The sequence below is a fragment of the Megascapheus bottae genome, chromosome 6 (genome assembly GCF_031878675.1).
Source record: "Megascapheus bottae isolate mThoBot1 chromosome 6, mThoBot2.hap1, whole genome shotgun sequence".
Classification (NCBI taxonomy): domain Eukaryota; kingdom Metazoa; phylum Chordata; class Mammalia; order Rodentia; family Geomyidae; genus Megascapheus; species Megascapheus bottae.
In genome coordinates this window covers 44,737,722-44,760,440 of record NC_143514.1, presented here as the reverse complement: position 1 = coordinate 44,760,440, position 22,719 = coordinate 44,737,722, and the positions used below count along the sequence as shown (strand labels likewise).

Here is a 22,719-nt window from a genome sequence, read left to right as displayed (position 1 = left end):
TTATATTTTGTGTGGTTGAAAATTAAATTGCTTTGGGAACAATAACTAAAAGATCAAAACAAAAGAAAAGGAAAATTAAGATAAAAACAAACACATAAAGAAAATGAAGGCATTACTCTTGTCATGGGGTTGTTTTAGAGAGTCTAAGGTTTGCATCACCTCCTCCTGAGGCACTCTGTGCAAATCAGCTTAACAGTTTTCATCCCTGTGCTTTTGAATTCATTCCCTCTTCTTTACTACTGGAGTTTTGAGCCAGTTCCAGAGACTTTCTTTCTCAGGGGCACTGCAATAGCCTCCTTTTTGCTTCCCTTTCTCTCTTCTTCATCCTGTGTTTCTTTCTGAATGACATTTAGCAAACCATGCCTGGTTTGATAGTCTTTGACACTCTTTGAATTAAGTTACATTTGCAATTCTCTGATCTGGCATCGAAATCATTTCAGTCTGTGTCCCCTTTTATGTTATATCCTTATCATTTAGTATTCTTTTGAATAGTCCCTTTGCTTCCAAAGTTGAGCTCCCTACCGAAGCTTCATGCATAACAGTTTGCTTTGCCAATCTTTCTCCTTTGCCAAAATAGGCTCTCCACTTCTTTGTGCCTAACTGCACTTACTGATTAATAATCAAGTTAGCATTAGCAGAACCTTCCTTGGTCCTAAGAAAGGTTTCTCCTTCCTTTGAATCTCCACAAAGCATGTTCTAATGGCAATTACCATCTTGTAGTCTGGGATTTGTTTAAACATGACCATTCATTCATATGCCTGTTCCCTATTCACCTCCAAATATTTGTTGAACAGAACTGTGTAGATACTGGGCATAAAAAGAGTGATACAGTGTACTTGTGAAATGGTAATAAGACTTCCAATTTAAAAATCCAATACATCAAACATGTTAATGGATGTTTGAGACTCCTGAGGGGCAAGATGAAGGCTCTCGGAAAACTCCCAGGGGAGTGCTTGATTCTAATATGCAAGATACTTAGGTATTAATTAACAGGTAAACAAGTTGTTGGGGTGGGAGGTAGCTAGGAAGATGGAAGGGTTAGGGCTAGGAAAGGCACAGTCATGTGAGGAGAGGGAAGTGGCTCATTCTAACTTGGTGGACTCATCCCGATGATAACAAGAGTAGAAGAAGAAATGGATCATGTGTTTTGGGACTAGATTCTGCCTGGTTAAAGACTCTGTGGTTCATTCTGGCATGACTAAGGGGGGGGGGAAGAAAATATTTTAATTTGGAAAATTATAAGATTGGATTATGGATTAGGTTTGGGTAGTGGAATGAAGGAAACATCAGAGATAGGAAGTTACTGTCAGCCACGCAGTGGGGGATTCTATCTGATTCCTATCTTTGTATTTCTTGATTGTGCTGAGCACAATGCCAACCATGTGGATCGTCTATAAAATGCATTATCCATAGGAAAGGAAACAAGGACTAACACGTGAATAGAAAGGCATACTGGCAATGAAATGTTTACTTCACCTGTATTTTGGGGATCACACAGGTAGAGGGCATTTTCCAGCTTTCGGAACCTGTCTATCCACAGCTCACTTTCTTCAGGCTTGTTTCTCATGGCTGGACTCATGGGAGGCTGGGAGGCTGGCCTGATCTTCAAAGAGCTCAGAGGATCTTGTGGGTCTGAAGTCTTAGCAAGAGGACTTTCTGGCTGCTGTTTCCCTTCTGGAGTTTTCTACCAAAATAACACAAGTATGTCACTGGCAACAATTCACAATCTAGAGTTTCTCCAGACTCTTGGCCAAAGATGAGGCCACACAACTGGGAAGATTTATTGCAAGGCCTGGTTTTGGAAAGTAAAGATGCATTTCAAATTCTCAATATCATAGGACCATAGCTGCCAAGTTTTTCCTGGATGCAAACTTGGTTAAGATTTTATTAAGAGAAAGGTGATGTCATTACTTTGATTCGGATTTTCTTTTTCTAACTTGCATGAGCAAAGGAGTGGAAATGGTTGAGCCTTTTCCTGAGGTTTTCTTCTAAGGATTCTAAGTATTGGGGATTATAGGGGATGGGCTTTCCTGCAAACTTTAGACCATCTGTATAACCAGAACTAGGTTTAGCAACATACTTATGCCATCTTAGTCATGTGGGTCTATTCTAAAGAATGTTAAAGCATAGATAGCATGCTGGAATATTCATTTAACAAAGGAAGTACAGAGGCCCCAAAAGTTAAAGTAATGTGTTAAGACTGCAAAGATGTAAGAGTAGACTCAAGATGACATGCAGGGCAGAGAGGTGATGGCTGCTTTACATAGGTCTCCTCATCCATGCCTGGTGCAAAAGGAAAATAAATTAGAGAAGTTATGTCAGGAGCAGCATGTGGAAAGAGTGAGGGTTTGTTGTCTGCTCTGCCATGTTCTACTTGCATAGTTCAAACCTGGGCATCTAATGCAAAATGAGCAAATAAATAAACCCAAGAATTTTGGTTATTTATATGGAAGAGAAAGACAGAAAGGGAGACCAATAGATATCATTCTTTGTGAGACACTGAAACTCACGTGGATTGTCTACCTGAGTACTAGAAATAAATAAAAGTTAGAGTGAGAGAACATGAAGCTGACAGCAGAAAAAAAGAAAAGTGATGGAATGTCCTGACAGTGTTCAAGGCCCTGGTTTTAGTTCACTGTTAATTTAATTCTGTCTGTACTTAATGGAGTACACTTCATTATCTTTTCAGTAAATTAAGCTACTAGACTTGAATTTGCTCATTGTGATCTAAATGTTCCTTATAAAATGATTCCTCTAGCTTTTGTATGCCATTTGTATTCCCATATACTTGGGAATGTTTCTGTCTTTCCAATTCTGTACAATTGTCTCACATTTCCCACACATATAATGGCCCTCTATTCTGATGGTAATTGGGGTGCTGGGGCCCAGTGGTTCATGCCTGTTATGTCAGATACCATGGTAAAACAGATCAGGAGAATTGGCATTCAAGAGCAGCGAGGGCAAAACATTAGTAAGATCCTTATCTTAACCAATAAGTCAGTCAGTGATGGTATACTCCTATGGTCCCAGCTACATGAGGGGTGTAGGTTGGAGGTACAAGTTGGAGGATCATAGTCTGAGCCTGGCCTGAGCAAAGGTGTAGCTGAACAATGACAACAGCAAATGTTGGAGGAGTGGCTTAAGATCAACTTTCTTATTGTGTGTAATGTCTGTAATGCCTTCACCATCAAAGAGAGAGGGAGGAAAAGACAGGGGAGGAAGAGGAAAAGGAAGAGGAGGAGGAGAAAGAGAAGGAGGAGGAAGAGGAGGAGGAGGAGGAGGATGAAGAGGAAGAGGGATTACAACAAGAAGCCATAGTTCTGAATTGGGTCACATATATGGATAAAGCAGGTGCAGGAAAACATGAATTCTTTTTGTCTGAAATAGAAGAGTACACAGAATTGTACCTGTGTGGACAATAAGCACATTTATTTGTCTTTGCTTTAAGACAAATCAATTTGTGGAAAAGCGAAAAAGTTTTCATTTGGAAGAATAGTGATCTTATGTATTTCTGGAGATTTGGGTCATTGTAGAAAGCTGATAAAGCTTCAGTAGAGCTGTCCAGATTAACACACATTTGTGAACATTCTGATAGATGATTTTAGTGAGATCAGAGATGACTGTGACTCTCAGAAGCAGATTCTAAGCCATTTTATATTTCTTTGGATAGTCCAGTGCTGCCCAAGATTTGCAAGGCTGTGACTAAGCCTCAAGCAAGTACTCAAGTAATAGCTCCACACATATCAGGAGCTGTGAGAAGCTCTTGCTTGGCATAAATGAACATTTAGGTTCTTCTTGCTTATTTATCTTATCTCCTTCCAGTCTTGCTTTACATTCTTCTCTTCAGCCACACACAACCATTAAAAGAAAAAAAATGATTTTTTTATGGCTTTATCTCCTTATAATGCTGCCATATCTGTTATAAAAGCCCTTTTGCCACCTATACCTTCTTGAGGTTGGGTTTCTAGCCAGTCTCCAAAACTTGTGCCACATGTCTGTAAAGTGTTCCCTGAACACCACCTAAGAAAGGCAGTTACATTGCTGTGTCTTCACCCATTTGTTGTGTCTTCACTGCATTTGCTGGGGTCTTCTTCCACCAGAGTTTTGGAGACTATAGGCATGTGAGTGCTATTGATACATCTATTCTCAAGATGTAGCAAGTGGCCTGCAGGCAGTAGGATCTCAGTGAAAAAATGAATGAATGATTTTAGCTGAGATCATAGGAACATTGGTTTTCTCAACCCTCTGCTTCGATTTTCCTTTTTAAAATTGGGGCAATGAATGCTACCTATACAAGAATACAAGAAGAATTAATTATTGCTGAGATGCAATAAAATCCTCAAAGAAGAGGCAAAATAAAAGAGCAAACAATTTTTTTTTATAATTTTATTCACAACAGGCTTAACATGCACGGAGAAAAGCATGTGCTGCTGTTTCTTGCATAGCAAGAGGCTTGCCAAAATGGATACTGTTTTCTAAAATATTTCAACGTGTGAAGCGCTTGAGAGGCCTCCTGTCATTTTAAGATGAATTATGTTCTAATCTGGGCATTTAAAACACAACAACAATAGAAAAACTCAGGCTGTTTCTCAGTTCTACAATGTTTCCTGGCTCAGTGTTGAGAATATTAAAATGGATTTGAAAATTGCCAAATATTTCCTTTCTTCCTCCTCCTCCTCCTCCTCCTCCTCCTCCTCCTCCTCCTCCTCTTTCTTCTTTTTAAATTACAGAGTGGGTTACATTTTAAAATGTGATGCCTGGGGAAAGGTCATCTTCAGTTTTTGGAAGCTGAAGTTAAGATGTTAAATGAGTCTCATAACCACAATTTTTGTGGCAGTCAGTGTATCAGTCATCAGCTTGGGAAGAACAGGTGTGTACATTATACAAGAACAATTTCTTGTGGCATGTGGCCATCCCAACATTGTGAGAAGGCAAGAAGTATCTGTATGCCATCTAGGATAAAAGTTAATCTATATGCTAAGAATTCTTGTGTCTCTCTCTTCTGTGTCTGGTAATTGTCTTAAATGGAGCAGAGGACTTGGAAATAAAAAAGTCCCCAGGGAAGAGCTCCACTAAGCAACAGAGAAGGTAAAGTCAAGGGCCGGTGGGGACCTTTGTCCAGCTCTTTATACCCAACTACCTACCACATGCTCAGTTCTGCTTTGAGGTATCTCATGGACTCCATGTTTCCTAGGAGTGGCAGGGGAATCCTTTGCAATCTTCCCTAAACAAGAAAAAAATAGAAATGGAAGGGTTTAGTTCTTTGTTTAGCACATGTAGGCAAAAGAGCCATCGATGAAGACAAAACACAGAGACTGTCATGTTAGGTGATGGGGATAAGTGCTGAATAAAACCTGGTTCCCACTCTTGTGAATCTCAGACCAATCAGACCAGGAAAGCACATGCTAAATGGCTTCTCAGAGTTTTATGTAACTACACACTACCATGAACACTGTAAAAGAAAAGTTGTGAAAGAAGGAAACGAAGTTTACATTTATTTTAGGGCAGGGGAAGGAGGGCTAGGAGAATTTGGAACAGCTTCTCTCAGGAAGTGATAGAAACAGAAGACTTGACTTGCAGGGTGAGGAGCCCACATCTAACCAAAGGCCAAGATGATGGTGGATATGTGAGAATCAGGCCCAGCCTATGCATTCCTCTGCTGGTGCCTTCAGCGGAAGAGGTACTGTGTGGAAGACGTTCAACCAGTATCTCCTGCTTCCCCCTGCCATTCTGTCCGGGTGCTCCTAGCTATAGCCTGCTGCCTTCAGGAATAACACAGATTTCCTTGAATGCAGGCATATACCACCACAACAACCTACTGCAGCCCTCGCTGGGTCTGAGTGTGAGCTATTTCTTTCATTAGCTGCATGACACTGAACACGCCATTCAGCTTATTTGTGCCTCAGTTTCTTCTATGAAATGGGGATAGACAATGCCTACAGATTCTTCTCAGGAATCAATGGACTAGACGATCTAAAGCAAGAGCCTGGATTCTCAAAGTGTTCAACGACTATGCAAGTATACTGTTATTTAGTTAAAGGTATTTTCACCAATAAATTCCCATCTCAAACCTAAAACACTTTTTCTTAAGGTGGGCTTTTTAGTATTAATTATGAATCATTTTTGTAGAGTGAGTATGGCATCCCATACATGTGGAATAAATGTGGCCTCCTGTATCTGACTCAGATGCACACAGGGTAACTCTAATTAGGTATTTAATGAGGATCATGATGACAACTGGTTTGGGAAGTAGGTACCTCCCAGGAAGATCTTACTTGACAGGTTGAAAATTTGTCAAAGTAACCCTGTCATTACCTAGTAGTCCTGGCCTCTGCTCATTATTTCACCCATGATGTGTAGAGAGAGCTTCCTATTTTTTTTCTTTTTGCAGGGGAAAAAGGTTTCTAATTGTAGGGGTGGGCACTTAGAGTAAATCTAAGAGTTGTATGCAAAATAGGGCCAGCAGTCAGACCCATCAGAACATTATACCATGAGTTTTCACTTTACCAGCTATAAACCTTCAGATCATTTCTTTCCATCAGTGAAATTATACCACCATTAAAACTACGAAATATTTACTATAAGGAAGAGATACAAACAAAGGCTATTATTTGTGGTGGCATTATATGACCATAAGCAAACCTAGTTAACTCAAAGAAGTAATACCACCAAAACCCAAACTTTTTTTTTTCTTGGAAACTGATTAGAGCACTATCCTTTTAAGGACAGGTTCTAGAACCTAGACTTTGTCCCTGTTCAAGTTCCCATCTACCATCTATCATTTTCAAAGTTCCAATAGAAGAAAATACATACTACTCTACTTCGATTTCTTTTAAGCTTCTACTTCTTCCTAATAGTTAATAGAAAATATAAAAGTAATGGTTTGCATGTGTAAACATTGTTTGGGAGTCTTGAGGCACAGCTTCTTTTTTTAAACAAGCAGGAAGGATAAATAATAACCATCTGTCTAGTCTGCCAGTTGAAGACTTGTATAGGAAGAAATAAGCCAAATATGTTTCTAGAGGTTTCCAGGTGTGGAAAGGGCCAGGTTTTACAAGGCTTCCAGTGGATTTGTACAGTCACATAGCCAGCCCTTCTGTCTGCTTTCACTAATGACTTGGAAATCAGTGGTCTCCGGTGTTGGCTGTACTTTAGAGCCACTCAGGGAGCTTTAAAAATGACCACTGCTCAGCTTCATACCATGCCAATTAAGTCAAAATCTCAGGTGAGGGGAACTCAGCACAGTACTTTTCAAAGAAATCCCTCAGTGATTTTAAAGTGCAGCCAGAGAAGAGGACAACTGCCTGAAATAAAGGTTTTCTGGCATGTTAGCCCTTCTGAATGGAGCTTTTGTGTGAAGGAAATTAAGTTAGATATTTCCCATGTAATGTAAAGCATAATTGACCCTGTGATGTAGAAATTATGTCCATTTGACAGATGAAGTTCAAGCAGTAAAATTTTAGTTATTTGTTTTCTTGAGACAACAGCCTTAGTGTGGGTATATATTTCAGGGCACACTTTTTTCCCTTTTTCTTTGTTATTCAGTTATGGAGCTTGAACTCAGGACCTGGGCACTGTCCCTGAGCTTTCTTTGCTCAAGGCTAGCACTCTGTCACTGAGCCATGGTGATGCCACTGGCTTTTTGGATGTTAATTGGAGATGAGTCTTACAGTTTTCCTGCCCAGGCTGTCTTTGAACTGTAATCCTCAGATATTAGCCTCCTGAGTAGCTAGGATTATAGGTGTGAGCAACCAGCACCTTGCCCAGGGCATATTTTTAAGTGCTTACTAGATGCCAGCTAGTACTATAGACGCTGCTAGAGCCAGAATTACTCCAGTTGCTGACTTAGAAATTGCACTCAAGACCTCTACAGCAGCTATGCTTAGTTAGAATACTGAGCAACACCAGAGGAACAAGTGAGCCATGAAAATACCTGGGGAAAGAACACTTAAGAAAAAGTGTTACAGCCAAGACAAAGGCCTGAATGCAGCGGGTGTATCTGCATTAACTGAGAGGAGAGTGTAGCTGAGGTGAAAGGAAAAAGAAAAGGAACAGTGTTAAATATCCACAAAGCTAAAAGACCTTTAGACAATACCAGGGATTGAAGATGAAGCCCATTGTTTTATTTCTTCTGTGGTCATTCCATCTTTGGTCATTTCCTGTTTGCTGTCTTCTCTGGTGATAGTATGTTTTGCTCTTTGAGGACCACTCCTTACCTGTCCCAGACCCCATTGTTTGGTAGGGTCTGATTTCTAAGTTCACCTCTAAGATGGGTCTGATCTTATTATTTTATGCCTCTTACCCAATCCCAATCCCAAAGGTCATGTCCAACTCAAGTTGATCCTCCTAGGTAGAGAAGAGTGATTTGCAACTTGTGCAGTGAATTTCCTTCCTTGACGAGACATCACCAGTGCTGTGAAGCTGTAACCATGATGACTAACCTATCTCTTTTGGAGTGGTAGAACGAGTTCCTGGAGCCACCAGGTTTGGTATCATGTAATGCCCATAGTCAGTGCCAGAACTTGGTAAAGCCAAACAGAGGTCCAGAAAGAAAGCACATACTTGACGATGACATTTGAATGGCAAGATCAAGCCAGGCCAGTGGTATTGGTTGTGCCAGACTTGTCATCTAAATGATCCCCAATCCTCTATTGTCTAAGCCAATTCAGTTGGCTTTTCTATCCCTTCACTGTATGGAGTTTTATAGTAATTAGTCTGAATTAAAAAAAATAAATGGAGGCCGATGATTTGTCATTCTTCTTTGTTTTCTATAGTGTTATATCTTCATGAAATCTTTGTCTAGGAAACTCTTCAATGACTTTAAAATTTCCCAGCATCAGTAGCCACACAGAAGAAAAGTGATATAAAGACACAGCAATTATCTGTACAGCACTGGAGAAGGACTGATGTTATAACCGTTTCGGCATTCTCAACAAGAGCCATATGTGAGTCGTCAAAGAATCACAGACACTCCATCACTGGTTGCAGCACTGACCATGTGGAGATCTATGTGAGCTACCTTGCAAACCCCCTTGACATTCAGAACCAGCTGTGTGGCATTTTTATAAAATGGTTTCTTCATTTACTTGGCAGTTTCTTGGAGATCCTAGACCAAGTCTGTAGGGCACTCGTGCCTAGAGCCTATTGAAGCTTGCCTCCATGTAGTGTGATATCTTCAGCCTTCAAGACGTACTGCGTCCAGCACATTTTCCCCCTGGTGATGGATTGAATTGTGTGCCCCTTCCCTAGTGATGTAGTCAAGACCCATTTACTGGTACCTGTGAACTTGCCTTTATTTGGAAACAGTCTGTACAGATGTAATCAAGTTACGATGAAGTCATTCTACGTGGACTTTAAATCCAGTGACTGATAGATATTCTTTTTTTATCAGTTCTGGGGCTTGCACTCAGGGCCTGAGCACTGTCCTTGGGCTTTTTCCTCAAGGCTAGCACTCTGCCACTTGAGCCACAGCAGCACCATTTCTGGCTTTTTCTATGTGTGTGGTACGAAGGAATCAAACCTGAGTCTTTGTGCATGCTAGACAAGCAGTCTACCACTAGGCCAAACTCCTGGCATGACTGATATTTTTTTATAAGAGAAAAGAAGAGCTACCATAGACAAAGGTACAATAGACAGAGGAAACACAAAAGAAGGCCCTGAGAAGGCACAGGCAAACACTGGAGTTATCCAGTGACAAGCCAACAGAGAGACCTGGGGCTCCTAGAATCTGGAAGAGGCAAGAAGATTCTACATGGGGTATTGATACTGGAGTTCAACACGAATGACACTCTGATTTCAATCTTTTACCTTCTAGAACTACCTTCTCGGCAAGAGAGGAAACTTTTCATATAAGCTACCATTGTTGCACTTTTGTTACAGCCACCCTGGGAGATTAACACATTCAACCTCTACATTTTTAGCATTACAGTAATGATATAAGCAAATCCTTTGCAATGAATTTCCCATTTGAAATACGCAATAAGGTCACTACTTTTCTACATGGATATAGACTGCTGTATCCATTATCCAACACACACATGGCATACACACACACACACAAACAAACATAAACACACACACACACACACACTTCCTCAGTACCTTGGATTTTGATTCAAAGTAGTTGATAGATATAGTAAACAGAAAAACTACAACAGCAGATTAAAATCAATGCATATTTTTTCACCTGTCATATTTAAAACTTGCTAATTGCTAAATATTTTGCCCAATTTATCTTTATAGCTTCATTTAATAATATGTCTTGGAAATTTTCCTGTTGCAGCCCTGTTATGTTATTTTGCAAGTGCATTGTTTTATAAGTTAGTTGTACAGTGATTTAATTAAATTATCCTTGAAGGGTCTTTTCATTGTTTTCACTTTTAAAAACATAAAAAAATACCCTGATATATAAGTGGAGATTCCTTTATTTAGGATGCTTCACATCCTCATATTGATAATTGAAAATCATGGACATTCTGGAATTGATTTTTGTCTATATCAATTAGAGTTGTCCTGATCAACTGTCATCTGGGCTTAGTCACTCATTAGTCATTGTAAGAATGAGACCTGCAAAACAGAGTATCTAAAATTCAAAAAAATTATGATAGTGGAAGATTTGCTATGATAATTTTCCTTGGGACAAGGGCTGTGTTTTTCTGGATAACACTGAAAATGTGAGCATCTATTGGAGTAGCAGACTTGATATATTTTAGTTGAATAAACGATATATGATTTTATACAAAATCATGTATAGTCAAATAAAAGTTTTCAACCTGGTTTATTAAACCTATTCTTATTTAAGAAGAGTGTTTAGGATAACAGGGTATTTGTTTTACCTAGTAAAAATAATTAACTAGCATATTAAAAATCATCTCAAACTTACATACAAGATGCAATATTGACTATTAAAAATTAAAGGAACTAATTTCACTGATGTTGCTTTTAAAAGATGCTTTTTCATACCTATCTATACAATCTAGGGCTAGGGGATAAAAGAGAAAATTACTTGCCCTTGTTAAAAAATGTAGGGCAAATATCCATGTAATATTGACATGGTTCAAAACAATTAGCCTGCCAATGGTTTCATGAAAGATGTCTGGTCATAAAAATAAGCCAACAGGTTGAACGCCAGTGGCTCACACCTGTAATCCAGCTACTCAGGATCATGGTTCAAAGCCAGCCCAGGCACAAAAGTCCATGAGACTCTTATCTCCAATAAACCACTAGAAAACTAGAAGTGGTGGTGTAACTCAAAGTGGTAGAGTAGTAGCTCTTCAGCCCAAGGCTGAATTCAAGGCCTGGAATTCAAGTCCCATGACTGTCAAAAAAAGCCAATAGAAAATAACAGGATATATTTTATGATAAGAACAGTGATATTAATTATGGATATGTATTATGCAGAGCTTATGTGTAACTTATCCTAAGAATTATCTTTATATAGCAGTAATCTAAAAGAACTGTAAAAATACTTTCAATGTGATGTGTTATATTTACCAAGTCTACATAAATTAAAAGTAATATGTACAAAAAACCTGATACCCTCAACATATATGCACATATGTGCATTTCTCTATATATCAACATAAATATAGACACATACCTATGTTGATGATGCTTTTGGTGATTATCAGGAGAATAAACTAAAACAAAACAAAAACAAAAACCAAACCAGAACCACTGAAATTCTGATAATATCAACTTATTTGGTTAAATATGCTGCTTTTATCTTCAAGGGCTGCCACTGGAGAATTCCTCTAGATAAAATAAAACTTGGCAAGTTATGTCTTTTACGATCCAACTGGCCTAGAATTATCTCCATAAAGCAATTATCACTCCAGTTTTCTTTCACTGGCAAGTCATTTGCACTTTTGGAAAGAATGAGAAGAAACTCAACAAGTAAACCACTCATGCTAAGCATCTCAGTACAGAGAGCTGCTGGGAAATGGAAGGTCTCTCAAGAGTAACAGAATAGTGGACCTCACCTGCAGGCGAATCAGGCAAATCTGAAGAAGCTTGGCTCAGCATCTCAACAAACTTCTGCCATCTGTGTAAGGAAAAGATTTATAGGCTTAATAATAAATATGGTTAGCCTGAAAGAAGATGTAGAGAAGCTTTAAGTGAAGCCTGCTTGGGAGAGATATTGAAAGAGCTTTCTGATACCTGTGTCATTTAAGTTTTAATTCAGGAGGGAGAAACTACCTTAGAAGGGCTATAGAAAATTTGGTACTCTGAAAATTATTGCAAGGAAATTAAAAAAATACAGTGTCAAGGATCAGTGCAGTTGTTCACATTTGTCACCCTACGACTTGGGAGGCAGAAGCAGGGGATAATACATTTGAAGATAGCCTCAGCTACATGGAAAGATCTTGTCTTAAAAAAATAAACAGAGAAAAAAACATAGAACTAGGGTAGAGCTCTGGGAGATTGTTTTGCTTAGCAAGTGCAAGGCTCTAAGTTCTATCCACAGTAACACACGCACTAGTGGATTGGATAGTGAGGTCTGCTGTCAGCTTAGAGTCCTCCCTCAGTGTCTGTGGTCCAGAGATCAAGAGCTACAGGGAAACCTGGTTGGTTCTCATTGACCTAAACATGAAGTTTGTGACTGTTCAATGTCAGGTGAATTCTGGCCATGGGAAAAATGAAGTCTAGACAGTTTCTGGAGTTATTACAGCGGAAGGAAACAAAGTAAAAACATAAACTCTTTGTACCATCACCCCTCCGTTTCCCTTTTCACCTCTCTACTGCAATTGCATCCTTGAATCACGGAAGTTTTATCAGCTTTCACAAGTGTGGGAAGAACAGCAGCACAGAGAAGAACAAAGAAGGGGGCAGATAAAGTGCCAAATGCAAACAGATAATGTATGAAGAATTGCCCAAGAAAAAACTGCATTGGGTAACATGCCTGCGACTGACAATGAAGTAGCCATTGCAAACTGAAATGTACTTCAGCAAAACTGATAGTGAAAATCATTTAGATGTTCTTATCTAGCATCCATCTTCTGTTTACATGCTTTCTGGGGATCATAACCATCCATTGTGTTTGGGGATACCGTACTATAGTTGAAGTCCCATACTTTGCTCCAGGCCGTTGTATGACCCTCTGGATCTAATCTCCATCTGTCAATTTTTCCATTCCTTCTTTTCGCCTTCCACTGTCTCTTTCTCAAAAAGTAGCATTAATTTTTGGTTCTGCTCCTTCCTAAAGTTTTAATTCTGCCCTGATAATCTCAGTTATTTCATAGCCTTTAAAATATTTGCTTATGTATGTATTAGCAAAAGACAGCTTCTTTTATTAACAACCTAACTGGAAGTGACAAGAGCTTTGATTTCTGTTTTGCCCATCAGAAGTTCACCAAAACTAGAGACTAGGTTGAGGCTGGACTCTGGTGGCTCAGGTTTGTAACCCTACCTACTCAGGAGGCTGAGATCAGAGGATCATGGTTCAAAGTCAGCCTAGGAGAGAAAGTCTGTGAGACCTGGCCCTCCAATTAACCATCAAAAACTCAGAAGGATAACTGTGGCTTAAGTGATGGAGCATTAGCCTCGAGCAAAAATACTGACCAAGAGTGTGATTCCCAAGCTTAAAGCTCTATACTTAGCCTTACTGATGAATTCATGTATAGGTTACGTATTGGTTTAGATCCTGTACATCACTATCTTCTTTTAAGACATATAATTTTGCCTACCTCATGGAGCAGATAGAAGGCTTAAGGTTAATACTAATAAAGCACTTAGAGCATAACTTGAAATAAAGCAAGCTCTGTAAATATTGACAATACATAACGGCAATAAGACCTTTGTTACTTTTATTATTGTTATTGTTAATAATTATTATTTGAATGTGTAAGAGAAAAGTTAGGTTGGATATCTCAGGCCCAGCCGATGAACACTGGAAATCTCTAATAGCTATTTTCTAATACTTTTTCTTATTCCTTTAAGAAGGTAATTGCTGAATCAGACACCTTGGTTCCTTTATCTCCAAAAACCCTCTATTTGTTCCTGGGCTTAGCAAACCAGTCCTTTTCAACCTGATTGCACCCTCAATAATGGGCCAGATTTGTGTGGTTAGTCGTACTTGGGGCTGTGTCAATTGCTCCATTGTATACATCAAGCTTCCACCGTAGCTTCATTATTTGTCCTCCTCCCTCAACACAATTTGGCTTGGATGCATGTGTTTTAAACCATTTAATTTTGCCAATACAATTTTAAAGTATTAGTTTACCTCCTGTTTCTCCCTCTTTCTTTCTGCCCTCCTTAATTATCATTTATGACAAAGTCACACAGAAAACATTAAATGTGAATTCTGACTTCATGTTCCTGGCCAAGAACAGTGATAATCATTCTCACCCAACACAACCTGAACTCATTTTATGTAACAGTGATTCAGAGGAGAAATTTGAAAACGTAATCACATCCTTCTCAAAATCGCCTTACCCTGGCAGTCATATGCTAATGCTTCTTCTAATTGGTAGGGAAATGGCAAAAAAAAGAACAAGAAAAAGAAAAAAGAAAAAAGTCAAAATCTTGATTTTTTTTAATAAAAAAAGCAACAACTCTGTGAGAAGGCTCACAATATTTGCTCCTGTAGTCAGCTCTTTCAATCTGACAGTTTAAGAAGGAAATGCAACTCATTTTATTTAGCTAGATGGAGCTAATCCCACATCACCATAATCCCCCCTGATGCTTTATTGACTCTAAAGGACATTTAATCAGGAAGCAGCTCAATGCTAGAATCCTGCTAATTATCAGGCAGCCACATTCCAAATGGGCTCCCAATTGAACAGCAGATTAATGGACAATCTGTACTAAAATAATGATTTGCTCACTCAGCTCCTGAAAATTCTGCCCAAATTGCATCTTTAATCTCTTTAAGGATATAGGTTTGCATACAAAGTCCTTAACTGATTGAATTTAATTCAACAGAACAAGCATTAACCTCTGCCTGTTTAAAGATGAAGGAGGTTTACTTCATAAACACAATTCTTTAGTTCTTATGATTTTGATGTCCTTAAATGTTCCAAGGTAAAAGATAGGTGAGTGGAATAATATCCAAAGGTCAAAGACAAGTGATAAAAGATATCTATGAGTTTCTGTAATTTGCACAAAAATGGTTAGAAAATGAAGAAGATTCCTTCCTTTCCTTCCTCCTGTATTCTCTCCTGGTTTTATATTCCTGATTCCTGAAATATTAGATCTGGACTTGAATTTTTAATCAGCATCAAGTAGCTATTGAGTCTCTGCTATGGACCAGGTAGACTGTGACCCATAATGCTTGCTTTTCTTTCCTTGCATTGGAGCCATTTTGTGACTCTCACTCAATTTCAGTTTTTTGGATTTCTGCTCAGCTTTTGGCTCACTTTCCTTCTCTTCCATTTTGACCATTTCTTGCATTTTCATCCAAACACCTTCGAGGTTTGAGGAAAGGTAAAGCCCAAATGCACCGTTGGTCAAGTAGAAATTCACTGGGTAGGCTCAAACTCCTGGCCTCCATATTCATTTATTCCTTTATCCATTAATCGATAAGACTCCATAATTCTTAATTCCACTTATTGTTTTGTGTATTTGTCTTGTGACTATGTTATATGCCCTATGTTCTTACATATTGTTTCTCTTCCTAACTTGAACATAAACGTCAAAGGGAAAGGGCTTTGTTTTATTCATATCTATATTCACAGTGTCCAGAGTAGTGCTTAGTAGATAATGGGCACTCAGTATAGGTTGGCTAAATGGCTGTATAAATAAATTCATTAAATACTTTGAGTGTATTTGTGTGTGAAACACTGACTGGATGATGGGAATCTAGAATGAGGAAGGAATATGATTTTTACCAGTATTGTGGCCATCACTATGCAGATATTAAGGGGATAAATCATACAAATGCATAATTGCAAGCAGTGGAGTTAGGAAACCAAATGATCTTTTTTTTTTCTAGTCCTGGGCTTGAGCTCAGGGCCTGAGCACTGTCCTTGGACTTTCTCAAGGCTAGAGCTCTACCACTTGAGCCTCAGCACCTATCCCGGCTTTTTTCTATGTATGTGGTACCAAGGAATCGAACCCGGGTCTTCATGCATGCTAGGCAAGCACTTTAACCACTAGGCCAAACTCCCGGCCAACCAAATGATTATTCTAAGAGTGTTTGGTACAGGGAAAACTTGATTTTAAGAAGCTGGTTAGGGAATGCCTCCTTCAGTCTGACAATGAGCAGTCTGACTGAGAAATACTCAGATTTTGGCATCTCTGAAAGTATCAAAATACTTCGGTGTCCCCTGATTTAGTTCTAGCATATAGATATTCATTGTAAGAAAATTTATAATGGCAGGCACATTTCTAGACATTTAAAACAAGATCTTGCTTGCCCTGTGGTACTAGAGTGTATTTTCTAATAAGGAGAGATGTATGACAATAAATATAAGAAATCAGCAAATTACATCATTTATAAGTCTAGATGTGTATCAGAAGAAAACAAAAGGAAAACAGACTAAAAGAAGTGCCATATTATGGGACTACACAGGCCAGAGACTGCAGTGACAAAGACATTTGCCCAAAAACTTGGGGAAAGCAAGGAAATTGGCATGAGAATGTCTGTTCAAAAAGCATTCCTGGAAGAGGAAACATTCAAAGGATGATGTTGAGGAGGAAGCATGCCTAGTCTGCTTGACATGACAAGGTTCAAAATATGACTGGAACAAAGTGGGCAAAAGGAAGCCCTAGAGAGAGCCAGATAAATAATTGGGTAGCAGATTATAGGGAAATCTTCAGAAGGATTTTTTTGTTCTTTCTCCCTCTCAGTGAAAAAAGGCATTCCTGCAATATCAGAAGGAGAGCAATAATGTAAATTGTTTTGGTTTTAAATGAATTATTAGAGTTGCGGACTTGAGCATCAGCTAGAGAGAAGGGTAGAGTCAGGGTGAAAGGGCTGCTGTAATATTCTGGTAGCTTGGATGAAGTATATAGTTAAGTAAGACTAGAGGGAATAAGACAAAATTCTTCTATGTCAGGATTTTATTTAAATTCGAAATACTATCTATTTTTCCCCTGAGAATTCTTTGATCATTGATTATAAACATGTATGTTTATCCCTATAATACTTGGACATTTCCAAGATTAAAAATATCTTGATTTTGGGGCCAGGAGTTTGGCCTAGTGGTAGAGTGATTGCCTAGCATGCATGAAGACCTGGGTTCAATTCCTTGGTACCACATATGTAGAAAAAAGCTGGAAGTGGTACTGTGGCTCAAGTGGTAGAGCTCTAGCCTTGAGAAAAGTCCAAGGATAGTGCTCAGGCCCTGAGTTCAATCCCCATGACTGGCAAAAAAAAAAAAAACTATCTTGATTTTTATAGGGCAAAACCTAGATACTTAAGGCTATATAAATAGGATGCAGCTAAATGAAAGGACCTCCAGGTCGTGGAAACAAGAGGCATATAATGTGTGATTGTTGTTCTTAATGTACTATGTTATTTCTCATCTCTTTTGTTGTCCCTTGGTCATTCTCATATTGTTACAGTATCTTACCTTGTTATCTGGTATATTATATATATATATGTTTACTGGAAATAGGACAGGGAAGTGGGGAAACAAGATGAGGGATGGGGTGAGGGAGGGAAATGGGGACAAAAACATGAGAAGGGGTATCAATGTTTGTGAAGCAATGCACCTTCTATCTGGTGAATACAATGTAACCCTTCAATTAATTACAATAAAAAAGTGAAAAAAATCTTGATTTTTGGATCTTCTGTAATCAGAGGACATATAATCACCCTTTGGTTACAATTCCAAGAATCTCTAGAATACCAAAATCCATAATACTAAGTCCCTTATATAAAATATTAGAGCATTTGCATATAACCTATCTTGTATATTATTTTGTTAATAATTTCTAAACCAGTTTTAATACCTAATGCAGTACAGATACTATTGAATGGTTGTTTGACTGTAATTTTCCATTATTTGGGGACTAATAAAAGTAAAAGAAGTCTATACATGTTTAGTACAAATATTATTTTTACTTTGAGCATTTTTGATTCATGGTTGTTGAATCCTTGGAGCTGGAATCCGTTCATACAGAGAGCTTTAGGGAAAGCTTATAAAGCATCACATGTCTTTTCTCCATGATTTTCCTTTTAGCTTGCCTATGTCTTTATATTTAAAATGGGTTATTATAGATGATATTCAGTTGTTCTTTCTAAATTAAAGTATGAAAATCTCTCAGACCATTAATACTTAATGTAATTGTTGATATAGTTGAGGTTAAATCTACCATCTCAATACTCCTTTTTTCTTTGTTCCATCTATTTCTTTTTTTTTAAGTGAGGGGTTCTTTTGATTGTAGTTATGCTCCCATTTTATCTTCTTTGTTAGCATTTAACATATTATATTTCTAAAACACAGTGACACTATTCCAACTACAGGGCAAAAATTTCATATTGCTGCTGCTGGAGGCTCACACCTACAATCCTAGCTACTCAGAAAGCTGAAATCTAGAGGATCACAGTTCAAAGCTATCTGGAGCAGAAAGTATGAGATACTCTACTTCCACAAACTGAGTAAGGTTGAGAACTTACACAAACCCTGATAAGGTCAGAGAAAAAACTCAACTTACCTTATTTCCCCTTGGAAACCCAAATCTTGGTAGTTAAGCAATGCTTCCAGCAGGTTCAAAGTTATATATAATCCATGCTTTCCACATATAGCTCTGACCTAAATATAAGAAAGGATTTGAGCTTAGTAGGATAGAATTGGTATTTTATTTTCCTTCCATAATTAGAGCCTTTAGTACTTTATCAAAGAATTAATGTTCAGGAGTACATTCTACCACTATTGGATATTTTCCAATAGCAAATTTTTATTTGGTTGTACAGGGGTGTAGTTTGCTATTCAGAAGAAATTGGGCTTTCAATAGTTGATTTTACTTTTTTTTCCAGTAATGATACAGGTTGTACTGGCCTAGAAATTATATTATACTATAGGTAAACTGCAAAACATTTTTTAGCATCTACTTGGATTTACAAAACAAGTGTTAATGTTATTTTTTTCTATTTTTATTGTAATGTATAGAAGGATTACAGTTATATTCGCCAGATATTAGGTGCATTATTTCTCACACATTGATACCCCTTCTCATGTTTTTGTCCCCATTTCCTTGCCCCGCCCCCTCCCAATCATCTTGTTTTCCCCCTTCCCTTTCATATTTGTTATTATCTATATTTTATATACAGGACTACCAAGGCATAGATTAAATATTTCCTTAGTGCTCTACAGTTAATAATTATATAATTTAGCATAAAATCATATGCTCAATTTGTTGATTGAATGAATTAAGTGTTGTTGTAATTTCTCAAATCCTTAAACATTTTAACAGTTCAGCTCAGTTTTCAGGATGCTGGGTGGGTGATACTTAGATTCAAATATGCTACACTTTTAAGGACTGTGATAGCATATGTTGTGTGTTTATAATAACAGAAAAAAGAAAGTGGAATTGAATAGACTTTCTTTTGAACATCACATCAACTGCTTGTGACACATGAACTTACTTAAACCTTCCTGTTTCCAATTACTTCACTTATTAAGTGAGACAAATACTTTCTAGTTCCCAGGATTTTGTGACAATCACGTGATAGAAATAATCACTTAGAATGGTACCTGGCTTTTACTATGTATTTGACTATTCTTTGAAATGAATAAATGAGGACAAGAGTAAAAAAAGGGAATGGGAAGGGGAGAGGACAAAGGAATGGAGAGAGAGGGAAGTATGACCTAGTAAACAAGAGAGATAGCAAAGAGAAAAGAAGAAAGTGTCTTCATGGAGGAATGATGATTGCATAAGAAGATGTCTACTAAATTGTGGTTTGGATATGAAGTATGCCACCAAAAGGTGTTCATGGGTTAAAGGCTTGGTTGCAACCTGAAGAAAGTGATTGGTTTCTGAGAGTGATGGAAGAATCTATTTATGAGTTTATAGATGAATGGGCTATAGGCAGATGGAGCTTTGTAGAAGGAATCATGTCACTGAGCCAGTAAGGTCTATCTTTTTTCATATTTTTATTGTAATTAATAGAGGGGTTACAGTTATATTTGCCAGATAGAAGGTGAATTACTTCACACACATTAATACCCATTCTCATGTTTTTGTCCCCATTTCCCTCCCTTCACCCTCCCCTCATCTTGTTTTCCCCCTTTCTCTTTCCTATTTCAAATAAACAAATAAACATATATACAATATACCAGATAATAAGGTAAGATACTGTAACAATATGAGAATAACCAAGGGACAACAAAAGAGATGAGAAATAAAATAGTACATTAAGAACAACAATCACACATTATCCATATCCTGGAGATCCTTTCATTTAGCCTCATCCTATAGGGCCTATATATTAGGTTTTGAGCTATTGTAATCCTCTGCTAAGAGAGTCCAAGGTTTGTACTAATTACAAGTGAGAGAAACCATTGAGCATATGTTCCTTTGGGTCTGGCTTACTTCAGGGTCTATCTTGTCCCCAGGCTGGTCCACTGGTTCTCTATGTACCCAGCCACCATGATGTGAACAGTTCAGCACTTTTCCACCATCCTCCCTCTACCTTCATGCTCTGTCCCAGCACAGACCCATGCAAATGGAGCCAAACCACTGTGAACAGAAACCCCCGAACCAGCAAGCCAAAATAAATCCTTTCTCTCTTTAGTTGTTTTAGTAACGTGTTTTGCCACAGAGACAAAAAGCTGAATAACTCATAAATAGCCCAAACTAGAATACTAGTAAGTGTTATTATTTGGGAGGGAGTTTAGTATAGCGAGTACAGATCTTTTAGTTGATTTCTTGGAGAGAATAAAGATCTTAGTGGAAGTGAGCCTTTTCTACTGATGCAAACCAAATTAATCTAAACACAAACACAAATAAGCACTACTTTGAGGTTATCACAGAACCCCCCATTCTATCCTAATTAGCCTAGGACCCGGTAGTGGCTACAGTGCTAGAGTTCATTATTGACATTATTCAAAGTAGCCAATCCTGAGCTTGTTTCACCAGGAAACTATAAGAAAGGCTCTTGACCACTCTTCCCTCTCATCCCTCAGCCTCCTGGCTGACTCATGTGCTTCCGCTTGAAGCACTGCATTGGTGAGGCATGCTTTCTATTAGGAACCATGAAAGTCAACGTTTGTCATTCTTATTGTAGCTAATAATAAAAAAACCCCAAAGATCATACATTTTGAAATGGTGTCCAGGGTAGGAGAATAGTTCAGTAGCAGAGCATTTGTTTAGTATGTACAGTGTCCCTGAGTTTAAGCCCTAGTACAAAACAAAGTATCAAAATAATCCCAGTAGACAAAAATCTTAATTTACATATCTTTATGGAAGGAAAGGCATAAAATCTAGAGATCTAAACCTTGTATATGGTATTTATTAGGTGCAGTAGAATTTATAGTTTATAAAAGAAAAATCAAACATTGTTTTGGAAAACAAAAAAGGGACGAAAAGGTCTATGACCAGAAGCATAAAGAGTTGGGAAAAATTTAGGCTGAGGAAAACCAAGTGTAAAGATGAGAGAAAAAGACCATGGTGTTATTTCAAAAGACATGCATTTGACTTTAACTACTCTTCTGTTTTAGACCCCCCCTTTTTTTTTTGCTGGGCAGTAATTTTCTGTGGCTTGTTGAGTTTCTTTACAAAACAGTGGTTTACCCAGGTCTGAAATTGTGCTTCTTGTCTTATCACCATTGCGTAACTGAATCATGAAAATGAAGAACTAACAATCATATACATGGATGAATGAGGTGCTGTGAGGGCACCCACATCAATGGACAGTGAAATGTGTTTGGGTTCAGGTTGGCAAAAAACAAAAGTAGAAAATGGACACATTATGTCATTTTAATCTATGAATAAGAATTGAATTATCCACAAGCATAGAACATATTGCTTTGTTTTATACAAAGAGGTTATTCTAAAAATAGATCATTTACTTCTGGCAAGACTGAGTTTTGCTCTAGGCTAAAATGAATAACAGATTAGAAACAGTATATCAGGATACCTTAGAAGCAGACTGATTGATAGCTGCTATTAATTGTCTGCTGCCAGCCTTAAAGGAGCCACCAAAACACCTACCACGAAATCCTCACAGTTCAGTGGTATTCAGGACTATTGTTAAAAAAAAATCTTCAATGCATGAATATTCATAACCATGACCCTTACTAAAAATGTTTAATTTTCTTCTGTTGCATAATAGTTATAGTCAGCAGTATGTAAAATGTCTATTTTATTTTACAAATGACATATGAAATGACTGTTCATTTCCTCAAAATGCTGCTTGAAAGCTTCTGCATGCTCTTTCAGATTCCTCTCTCCCCATGGATTGTTCCACTTGGGTTTTACCCATCACATTCTATTAACATTCACTTCTATGTCCCTAGGAACTTCCTTGCGCTTCCATTTGATAAATACTTTCCAGTCCTCACCATAGATGGTCTCTTGCCGCATGAGTTGAGATGATAGCACCTTGTTATTTCTCTAAAGTTTGGCCTACTTTGCCATTCCCAGGTTTCTGTTTCATGAGATAAGCTTCTCTTTACGTGCTTACTCAATAATGAGTGACTTCTTCATCCAGTTTTACTTTCCATTACACTGGTGTATAGTCTAAACTGCTCCCATCATATCCATTACACATAGAAGAGTCATAACATCATTATGCAACTTCAATCTCTCTATCCAGATGGCTCTAAAACTATA

The 22,719-nt window shown here is 38.0% G+C and overlaps 1 protein-coding gene across 3 annotated transcripts in view; it reads right to left on the bottom strand.

Annotated features, from left to right (window-relative positions):
• Positions 1-22,719, bottom strand: part of C6H1orf87 (chromosome 6 C1orf87 homolog) — a 60,292-nt gene that overhangs the window by 5,924 nt on the left and 31,649 nt on the right. For all 3 annotated transcript variants that reach the window (XM_090333731.1, XM_090333730.1, XM_090333732.1), the window contains 4 exons: positions 18,601-18,698; positions 11,982-12,043; positions 5,145-5,224; positions 1,477-1,684 (listed from right to left, as the gene is read on the bottom strand). In XM_090333731.1, the coding sequence (XP_090189857.1) occupies positions 1,477-1,684; positions 5,145-5,224; positions 11,982-12,043; positions 18,601-18,698 (448 nt within the window). The remainder of the gene's footprint in view (positions 1-1,476; positions 1,685-5,144; positions 5,225-11,981; positions 12,044-18,600; positions 18,699-22,719) is intronic.